Source organism: Pituophis catenifer, unplaced genomic scaffold (assembly GCF_029215685.1).
Source record: "Pituophis catenifer annectens isolate HBS135680 unplaced genomic scaffold, rPitCat1.0.hap2 SCAF_1, whole genome shotgun sequence".
NCBI classification, from domain to species: domain Eukaryota; kingdom Metazoa; phylum Chordata; class Lepidosauria; order Squamata; family Colubridae; genus Pituophis; species Pituophis catenifer.
In genome coordinates this window covers 125,605,483-125,616,689 of record NW_027256881.1, presented here as the reverse complement: position 1 = coordinate 125,616,689, position 11,207 = coordinate 125,605,483, and the positions used below count along the sequence as shown (strand labels likewise).

Here is an 11,207-nt window from a genome sequence, read left to right as displayed (position 1 = left end):
CCTTTTTCTAACTGCTTGTCCTAACTGATTAGTTAAGTTGTACAATATTTTGCTTTCTTTGTAAGTGTGCTATTATTTGCAGAGCAGGGGTGGGTTCTAAATTTTTTTACTACCGGTTCTGTGGGCATGGCTTATTTTGTGGGCATGGCTTGATGGTCATGTGACAATTCTTTAGGATTTAGCAGAGGTACTGGTCTACTAGGCTTTTAACTGCTTGCAGAACTGTACCGGTCTACTCATTTGTTTTTGGAGGCACTAGTCTCCCCATTTATTTTTGCAGGCACCAGTCTACTCATTTGTTTTTGGAGGCACTGGTCTACCACCACACTGCCTTTTAACACTGATCAGCTGTAGGGCGGCCCTTTGAAGCCCCGCGGCAAGAGTTTAAACAGTTTTTTTCCTTCTAGCTGATCAGCTGGGACTCAGGAGGCAGCAATAGATTGGGGGGTGGGGCCAAATAAAAGGTAAGAATAACGCGGGAGGGCAGGGGGCAGGGGGGCAGAACCGGTTTGGTGATGTCATATCGTCACCGCTACCAGCTCAGCGGAACCGGGAGGAACCGGGAGGAACCCACCACTGAAACAAATGTATAAAATAAAACAGAACACACAAAGGAGGTGAGACAGTTCTAAGAAAGCAGAGTTAAAATAGATCATAAAATTCTGACATTCTACATCTTCATATTTTCACCTACTGTTGTTTTATCTTTTTATATTCAGGAATGAAAGCATCTCATCTTTATGAGTCTCTCACTTTGGTTACCCTTGTATCTACTAAACAAGATCTTTATCTCTATTGGCCAGAAAATAGTACAAGATTAAAACTACCATCGAACATTTATGACAACTGATAGCTGCAGTAAATACGATACATCAATTTTAATTTTTAATATGGTAAATAATCTATAAATATCATCCAGGTGAGAAAAAAAAACCTTTTGTAGGGTCTTTCCCTAAAAGCGGGAAAGTTTTTGAGAGGAAAAAAGTTCAAGAAACACCGATCTAACTCTGTCTATGTCACTATAAGATCATTATAGCTAATGTAAAATATCTCCAGACAGAAGATTTGCATCATTGGTATTTGCGGTGGATCCAAATGGTCTTACAATTTTGTGAAGCTGAAGCAATTTATTTCTGACTCCTATTTATTTCCAATTTACTGGAAAATAAAGCAAAATCAGTTCTGAGCCTATGAAACTCAAATCAGCCTACAGTGAAGTTTCATCATATCCTCAACCCATGGTCTAGCTTCCTGTTCCCTCTGCTTGTTTTTTGGCATAAGCATTATTTAGACTGGAGCTTTCTTTACTCTCCTGCTCCCAAATTCTATTTCTCCTTCATCCATATATGCCACCATTCTTAGAGATACTTAAAAAAAAAAAAAAACCACCACTCAGTGCAAAATTGCTGGCATATTCTTCTTCCATCTTTTCTTTTTCAATCCAATAGTGAATTGATGCCAGAGGAGCAAGATTTCAGTGGCTTTATCTACATTTTTAAAATCTATCCTACATAGTGCTCCCATATAGCTTTCTCTCGGGTTATTCTTTCACAAAATAGAAGAAAAATGTAAACAAACATAAAACCATGAAGGGGGAAGACTGGGGGCAGGACGTTGCAGTAACTTACTGATCACCCAAAGAGACACAAAATGAACACTAATTGGCTGTTCTCTGAAAACACTAAGATTCGCAAAGGGTGGATACCAGAGGTGGTTTCAGCAGGTTCTGACCAGTTCTGGAGAACCGGTAGCAGAAATTTTGAGTAGTTCGAAGAACTGATAGTAAAAATTCTGACTAGCCCCACACCCATCTATTCTCTGCCTCCCGAGTCCCAGCTGATCGGGAGGAAATGGGGATTTTGCAGTAACCTTCCCCTGGATTGGGGAGGGAATGGAGATTTTACAGTATCCTTCCCCTGCAACCCCCACCAAGCCATGCCACACCCACCAAGCCACACCACAGAACCGGTAGTAAAAAATTTTGAAACCCACCACTGGTGGATACCTACAAAGACAACTCAAAGATGATTGCAGATAGGTTTTCAATTGCTTTATGTGGACTTGGGAAGCAAAAACATTATGAATGAGCAATTCAGAAATAGAAAAACCTCCTCCTGGTTATACAAAGTTTTATTACAGCAGCAACATTAAAAATCTGAAGTCCTGTTTAATATTCATCATGTCATCATCAATCATAGTTCTATCTTCCATCTCTTTACTTACGAATAACCTCCATTAAATCTCAGTGACATCTCTGAGATGTGAAAGGACCGATGCTTTATTTCTAAAATACAAGGTTTTTAAAAAGAAATGCATACTTGCAGCCAGTTATGAAATAGGTATAAAATATTTATCTTGTTTTAGTATTTGATGGCTATTCTCCGTATAAAAAAAAATCTGTGAATGTTTTTACAGTGACTTTGGTAACAATCTGACCCTTAAATTTGTTTACTGAAAGAGTGGGAAATTCTGTTAATTGGCTGAGTAACGAAACTTAATCAAATTGGGGTCTTTGGGGTATGTTGGGATACAATTTCTATCATTCCAATTGGTCATACTGAATGGGGTCAGCATGAGTTCAATGCATTCAGAAGGCAGTCTCAATCTAGTCCTGGAAAATAGTCTAGAATTATATTATATTGTTCACTGCTAGAAAAGAGGACTATGAATGATTAAATAATAATGTGAAGTCCAAGATAGCATTTGATTACATGTACAAGAGGCAGCTGTTGGACTATTACCCTGAGTTCTTCTTCTCAGTAAAAGCAGTGAAGAAAGGCAACTGCTTTCATAAGACAGGAGGAACTAAGTGAGAGAGAGTGTAGGAGGTAACCAGGCTAAGTCCGAGGGTAGGGTCAAACATGCCATCAGTCTTGAGTCTCTTCGTGCCGATAAGAGGTCTAAGTCCAGCCCACCTTGAATTCCATTGACTCTTATCTACTGCCAATTTGCTTTAATCATTAGTAGTTCAGATTCTTGTAGAGAGCTTCAGCTTGCAATAACCCTTTAAAATCATTTGAACTGCCTGGATTTCTTGATTTACCTGCGCTTGACAGCGAGCAAGCAATTCTTGTACAGTTTGATGGGACCAAAGATTACATAAATGTAATCCCTTAATTCATTCTGTAACAATGGTACACTTTTTCATATTAAATACAGGTAAGTCCTCAACTTGCAATTATTTGTTTAACAACTATTCGAAGTGTTAAGATTGATCTCTAAATCCCTGCACTTACAACCATCACACAACCCCACAGTCATTTGATCAAGATTCAGGTGTTTGGCAACCAGCATGTATTTACAATGGTTACAATCAGGGGTGGGTTCTACTTACCTTTACTACCGGTTCGCAACGGGGCCACCACATGCGCAGAAGCATTCTGATGACATTGGGGTCGGTGGACAGAGCCTCCTGCCGGTTTTACTACCAGTTCTATAGAACCGGTGCGAACCGGGGGCAACCCACCACTGGCTACAACATCCTGGGGTAATGTGATCATCATTTGCAACTTTCCTAGCAGGCTTCCAACAAGCAAAGTCACAGAGGGAAGCCAGTTTATCTTAACAACTATATGATTCACTTAACAACCACAGCAAAAAGGAACATAATAAATTCGGATGCAACTCATTTAATAATCACTTCGCTTAGCAATGGAAGTTCTGGTCCCAATTGTGGCCACAAATTGAGAACTACCTATATACATTTACTAGACACAGAAAAGTGGCTGTTGTGTAATTAGTTTCTATTACACCAGGAGTACTGAAAAATTGTTTTAGCAAAACTGTTTCACTAGAGACTTAACTGCATCTTAACAAGATCACCATGTGAAACGATTTGGATTAATTTGCAGCTAAGCAACACACACAAATGCCTCATACTTTAATCTGGTACGTAGTCCTACTTTTAACATTTATTGTGACATCCATTTCAGAAATATTAGAGCTCTCATAATGTTTTCCTCCCACTCCCCAACAACTGGTCATTTTGACTCTTTACCGAATGCAATGCCAAATGGGTGTATTTTTACAGTATAACCTAATGGTGAAAAGGCTGTGACATGATCCTATTATCAGACTTCCAAGTATTCAAAAATAAACCTGCAGCTGAGTCAAATCCAGAAGGGGCAATTTTTTAAATTATAGGACAGCAAGAGAGAACAGAACTGGAGGCTCTGAATCAGGAGAAGTATAAATACCATGTGTCCTGCTTTTTTCTGCAGCTATTGCTATAAAAAAATAAATTCTGATTGTATAAGCACAGTCCAGCTGCAGTTTTACAAGTTAGAAATGCCCTAATTTAAAGTCCTGTTGATACTTTCCTTATCTTTCCTAGGGTTCATTACATACCCTACTGTAAAATTATATTAGAACTGTGATGGCGAACCTATGGCACGCATGCCAGAGGTGGGAGGCAGAACCCTCTTTTTGGGCACGCGCACCGTCGCCAGCTGCTCTTCCAGGTTCCGGCATGCATGCACGTGCTGGAACCCAGAAGAGCAGCTGGCCGCCATGCGCATGCGCACACGCACCAGCCAGCTGCTCTCTTCTGGGTTCTGGTACTCTGGTGCGCGCGCGCACTCCAGTTTCGGCACTTGGTGCCAAAAAGGTTAAAAGGTTAGAATGATCAGGATGCAAAATATGTAACTGGCACAATTGAAGCAAGAGCATTCAAGCAGATTTACTTATTTATTTATAAAATTTATAGGCCGGCTATAAAGGTTAAGCCTGGGCGGCTTCTAAGCTCTCTGGGAATGAAACTGTTTCCAGCTTTTTAAGATGAGCTGTGCCCATTTGGGATTACTGTAAATGCACATGCACTTCAAAAGTTCTTGTAATATCTTTCTGAGAACTCACTAAAATTGTGAAGTATTATTTTAAAACCTTTCTGTCCAACTGTATAGGAAAGGAAAGGAAAGGAAAACGTCAGTCTTATATCTCAATTTTATTGCTTTACAAGTTAAGACTTTAAAGGGAAGGAAATACTGCATTTATGGATATGTTACACATACATTCAGCTGCAAACTGGAAGGAAAAAATACCTTTGGAAATGGATCTTAGAGCCTTTTTAGCTCAGAGTAAACTGTTGGTAAATAGGTTGTCCTATAGTGCCATCTACTGTACTGATGCACATTTTAAAGTGACCAGAAGGTGGTGATGATACATTTTTTCCAAGACCCAGTATAAATCAAAAGAAAAATAATAGCTGTAAAATTCCATGCAATAGTTCACAATTTAACAACCGAGATAAGTTAATATTTGTAACCAAAAAAATTCTAACACAACAACCATGTGTAGCTTTCAAAAAGTGTCCTCTCATCCTGAAGAGTTACACATACACACACGATTAATATACTGTACAATAAATACAACCTGTACAGTAGCAATTTTGATGGCAGGCCCCACATGAACACATTAGTGAAAAGATCCTTAGATCCCTTTCAAAGATTCTCAGATTTTCACAGAGGTGAAGGGAAGGAGGCAGCTGAATTCAGAATCCCAGAGCCAAGTCCTTGAAACCACAAAGCTAAGTTTAGACTGTTTTCCTGGATCAGGGAAACAAAAATAAGAAATAAAGAACAACCCAGATTGTAAGGCAAAATAAGGGAAAACTGATATTGGGGGACTGTGATCAGAGAGCTGTAAACTTCAGAAGCAAGAGTTTAAATTCGGCTCTAGCTCAGAATGGGAACTAGAGCTTGGCAACCAGTGGTGGGTTGCCCCCAGTTCGGATCGGTTCACAAGACCGGTCCACTGACAGCCCCGGATGTCGTCATCGGCGATCTGCGCATGTGCAAAAGCTTCTGTTTCTGATCCCGTTGCGAACTGGTAGTAAAGGTAAGTAGAACCCACCTCTGTTGGCAACATTATAAAACATTATAAAACAGGCGAATTGTTGTCCAGCAACTAAGTCATGTCCAACTTTGCGACCCCATGGACTATAGCACACTAGCCCTCCCATCCTGAAATTTGTCCAAATTCATGTTCATTGCATCAATAACACTATTTAAGCATCTCATCCTCTGCCGTCCTCCTTTTGCCTTCCATCTTTCCCAACATCAGGGTCTTTTCCAAGGAGTCCTCTCTTCTCATTTGGTGGCCAAAGTATTTGAGCTTCAGTTTCAAGTATCTGTCCTTCCAAAGAATAGTCAGGATTGATTTCCTTTAGGATTGACTGATTTGATCTCCTTGCAGTTCAAGGGACTTTCAAGAGTCTTCTCCAACACCACAATTTAATAACAGGGCAATATATTGTAATTAATCCAGGTTGTTCAAATGAAACTATAAATGAGCATTCAAAACTTTGGTATAAAAGAATAAGCCACAATTACAGGTTTGATTCAGGTTAGTCTGAAGTAATAGACTTGCAGCCTTCAAACACCTGTTTGTGTATGTGTGTGTCTGAAAATGTACATACACATTTAAAAAGATGTCCAATTGGCTACTTCCAAATCTAAAATAAATGTAACTTTCAAACCCACACCTCAGCTATACACAGGAACACATTGCTTTATTTGCATGTGTTAGAGGAAAATTACAGCGAGTCTTTGAGTTACAACCACAATTGCGTTCAAGTGAAACATGTCAAGTGAGTTTTACCGTTTTACAAGTTTTCTTACCACGGTTAAGTGCATCTTTGCAATTGTTTAGTAACATGGTTGTTAAGTGAATCTGGCTTCCCCATTGACTTTGTTTGTTAGAAGGCCGCTAAAGGGGATCACATGACCCTAGGATACTGCAACCACCACAAATATGAACTAAATGAACTGTTGTAAACCGAGGACTAGCTGTATACGCCCCCAAAGCGAACGATCCCATAATCAATTTGTAATGAAGGTACCAGGGAACTATGCGGATTGCAAAAACTGCTCAAATCAGGAAAACTGCCGTGGACGGGAAAAATCTGCCAGTCCAACCGTTTCCAGCCCGTGCGCGTGAATCTAAGTACGAGCATTTGTAAATTACGTTTTCACATAATCAAACTCAATGTGACGACCACGCCTCTTTCACGCGCGGGATCGCTTCGGGGACCAATCCAACGGAGCGGGCTGCGTTTCGCCCCACTCCCGACCTCATTTTTTTTTTTAAGCGGAGCGCATGCGTCGCTTTAGAGTAATACGGGTGGGTGGAGCTGCGTATCGCTCACCATAGAGCTAGGAAAAGTCTACTTTCTTCGGTGTTATTGTTTCTATGGGTCTCACCAGAACCGGATTGGGGAGGTGGGGGGGGGAGGAAGGCCTGTCTTTGCACTGCGCATGCGCCCCTAGCAGAGGGATGTTTAAACGGTAGAGTGGAGTTCGTTGAAACCGTTTGGTTAGAATGGACCTTAGCAACGGCCGGCCCGTTTTAGCAGGTACAGGCGTGAGGCGGGCGCGGAAAAGGAAAGCCGTTGCCGGGTTTGGAAAAAGAAAGCGAAGGGGGCGGGGAATGTGGGAAGGAAAGACTATTTCTTAGCTGTGCGTGGTTGTAGAAATATTTGGGGGGGGGCGTTAAAGAGGTAAAAGGGGAGCCTAAAGTATGAAGAGTTGACAGTTTATAACACAGTGGGATTTAGTGGTGCACATCTTCATCTTTCCTCAGTTGGGTTTTCACGTGCGTTGAGTCCGCATTTCATCCCAGCATCTCCGACATGGCTGTGGGCCACGCTGACTAGGAAGTCGCAGTTATGGGGGGTGGGGGCAACCCTAATATGTAGGATAATTATTGATATGTCGAGCTTCTTAACCGCCCATGTCTCTCATAGAGGGGCTCTGTGGTCGTTGTACAATTTAATCAGTACAATAAAACATTAAAAATAGAATAGTTTAGGATTATTATTTTTAAATGACAATAAAAGTATAGTACAATAATATACATACGCAAAATTGCAAAAAATAATCTCATCCTTCCTCTCCCCCGATCTCAAGTGGGTATCAAATAAGCTAGTGTAGCACCAAGTAGGGTTTTGTTTTTGTTTTATTGCTTTCCTAAATGCACCAAGGACTTCATCCTGGGTAAGAAATGTACAATGGTAAACCTGAGCTATAATCTGAGATGCCTCCTTGCTTCTCTAGGGCCACAGGTTAGTGAGGTTTCCTCCCTGGAATGCAATTTTTTTTAAAAAAAATATTCTTTATCCCTCAACTATTAATTATTTAAAAATTCTTATGGGTTGTAAAACTACAAATTGGTGTGGAAGATTGTAGGCATTTGGTGGGGAAAAAAAGTGCTTGTGTCCTTTTCTTGACTACTCTTAAAGCAATAATAATCTTTGATATTGGAGTGGGAGCAATGTTTGTGTCGACCAATTCTATTTTTTTTCCCCTTAATGTTAAGGGCAGAATGACAGTCCATGCCCCCCAGACAGCCTCATCTGCAGGCAATCAATTTAAAATCCAAATACAGGAGAGCCTTCACCATTTGGATGTCAAAAATGTGGAGGTTGTTTCTTAAACATGATTTCAACAGACAAAAATGCAGTACTTAACAAAAACTTTGAAAACAGTACATTATCATCAATCCAATTTAGTCTTTATGAAAATGGTTTTGGAATAACTGCTTGGTGTATAATAGAAAATAATTCTGTAATATTATTATTTGGGTTAAAATTACATTGAATTTAACATGCCTCACCTTTGGCTTTGATGCTTATGAGAAAATGAAGTTATGCCATTCAAATAGTTAAAGATTTGATCCAAAAAATGGAAGTCCCAAGAAAATATTGATCTGTTAACATTTCTTTCATAATTGCTCTGTAGATGTTGTAGCATATGTTGAAGTATGGTCATCCAGCAGAACAGAAAACTACTCAAAAGCCTTTACTCAACAGCTCCTTGATATGGGAGCAAAAGTAAGTAACTAAACTGGTTGGTATACAAATACTAGTCCATAGTTTTATTTAACCTTTTTTTTTAATAAAGCACAGTATGCATAAATATAGGGCATGATTACAGAAATTCAATCTGTAAATTGCTCTAAACTTAATCCAAGCAAATTATGTTGTAGCTGAATGTGTGAGTGAATAGGTCATTTCAATTCTGTTGATATGAAGGATATAAATAGGCAGAACCTGAAATGATTTCTGAATTGCTTAACGCATTGTAAGCCGCCCTGAGTCTCCGGAGAAGGGCGGCATATAAATCAAATAAAAAAAAAAAATTCACCAGTGCCTTCTCCAGTCTCTGTATAGATGAAGGAGCCAAAATAGTTGCTCACCAACAGGCAAAATCTTTCAGTGGCTGTAGAGAAAATAGGCAGTTTCTACATTAACAGAAATGAAGGTCTTTTTTAATGGAACCCAAATCGGGTAACTTTAAAAGCTATAGAAAGTTTAAAACTGATGTTTCACTTCAGTAAACTTGCCTTTCAAAACTCCTTTGGAAAGGAACTTCATCACTTGTTTTACCTGCTTGCTTTTGTGGTGTTCCACCACCTCCTAGATACTGGAGATATAAGAAAGCAAATAGTTTCCTTATTTTTGTTGCTGCTGATTTATGATACCTTGCTTGTTAAAAAATTCTTAAAATTCTAAGGTTGCACACTATTCAAAGATCTGGGATAGCTTAATCTTTAATTTGATTTCACAATGTCTCCATGGAAATCTTTGACTTACATCCTGCTCCAAACTGCAACTAAGGCTAAGTAATTTCACATTCCTTTTTTATATATTATCTGTTTCTTTCTTTTTAATTCCAACTACTTTTTATATATTTTGCATAAGATATATATTGTACATTCACCATGGCTATTCTTTATCAGGTAAGCTACAGCATTCAAATCTCAAAGGAATAAGAAGTAGTAAAAAAGTAGGAGATAATAGAAAATTACAGCCAATTAAATTTAGTTAATGATCACACCATTCACTATATCAGGAGTCCCCAACCACCGGACTGCAGCCTACTACCAAGGCACAGCCCGTTCGGAACCAGGCCATGCAAGCGGTGGGCACGCATGGGCACCCAGCTTCATTTGCATGCGCGGCAGGCACAACTGCGCGAAGCTCTATATCATATTTCTGAGTCACCCCTACAATTTATCACAATCAGACCCAGATATATAGATCTCAGCCAAACTGTTTTTATCTAGATAAAAGGCTGTGATACATGAACTGTAATTTGCAGTTTAATGAATATTCAGGAATAAAATATATCTCCTAATTGGTCAACTGTTATTATTTTTTTTATTAGTCCAATTTATATGCCGCTCTTCTCCATAGACTCAGTGCAGCTTACAATGCATTATAGCAATAGCCTGCATACTTTATGTATATACCTGCTTATTAGGGCTTTCGGACCCCCTAAGCAGTGTTATTCTATACAAAGCTGGCTTACTGCCCCCACAATCCAGGTCGTCAATTTACCTACCTCGAAAGGATGGAAGGCTGAGTCAACCTTGAGCCTGGTGAGATTTGAACTCACACTAATTGCAGGCAGATGGAAGCTAAGTACTAGCACTTAACAGCACTTAGTCCACTGCACCACTAGAGCTAGGTTTATCACAGATCTGGAAACCCTAGGCAAGATTATCTTTATGATCCCTTCTAATCTCAAATGATTCTGTACTGTAAGTATTCTAAAAATAATAAACTTTTTTCTCTTTATTAGATACAGAGCAAATTCCCTGCTTACCTACCAAAAGCACAAAACAACGTGTGACTTTTCAATAGAAAGGAAGAATCTTAAAATATTTTTAGAAACCATTTATATAGATAACATTTTAAAATGCTTCATTCTTTTGTTTTGTAGATTTCTAAGACTTTGAATAAACAAGTTACTCATGTGATCTTTAAAGATGGATTCCTGTCTACTTGGAATAGAGCTCAAAAAGCTGGGATTAAACTAGTGTCAGTACTTTGGGTAGAAAAGTAAGTATTGATACTTAGAAATATACCAGAGGAGAAAATATGACAAAATAATAGTACAATCAATGTGGATTTCAAATATCCCCATTATATAATAATGTTATAACTGAATAGAATGCAAGGTGTAACTATTGGCTACAAATCTGAATTGTTTCAAATAGACTTGCATTGTAGAGGGCATGTTATTTATTTATTTATTTATTTATTTTATTTATTAAATTTATATCCCGCCCTTCTCCCCGAAGGGACTCAGGGCGGTGAACAGCCGAGAATTAAAATAACATACAATATAAAAGTTAAAATAATTAAAAATAAATTAAATTAAACAGCCGCCCCAATTTAAAACCCCTAGCAATACAATTAAAAAACT

General features: G+C 38.9%; 1 protein-coding gene across 1 annotated transcript in view; it reads left to right on the top strand.

Annotated features, from left to right (window-relative positions):
* Window positions 1-7,317: 7,317 nt before the first annotated feature.
* The window catches only part of MCPH1 (microcephalin 1), a 123,338-nt gene continuing 119,448 nt past the window's right edge, over window positions 7,318-11,207 (top strand). Inside the window, exons 1-3 of the mRNA XM_070954912.1 lie at window positions 7,318-7,351; window positions 8,736-8,827; window positions 10,722-10,840. Coding sequence (XP_070811013.1) covers window positions 7,318-7,351; window positions 8,736-8,827; window positions 10,722-10,840 — 245 coding nt within the window. The remainder of the gene's footprint in view (window positions 7,352-8,735; window positions 8,828-10,721; window positions 10,841-11,207) is intronic.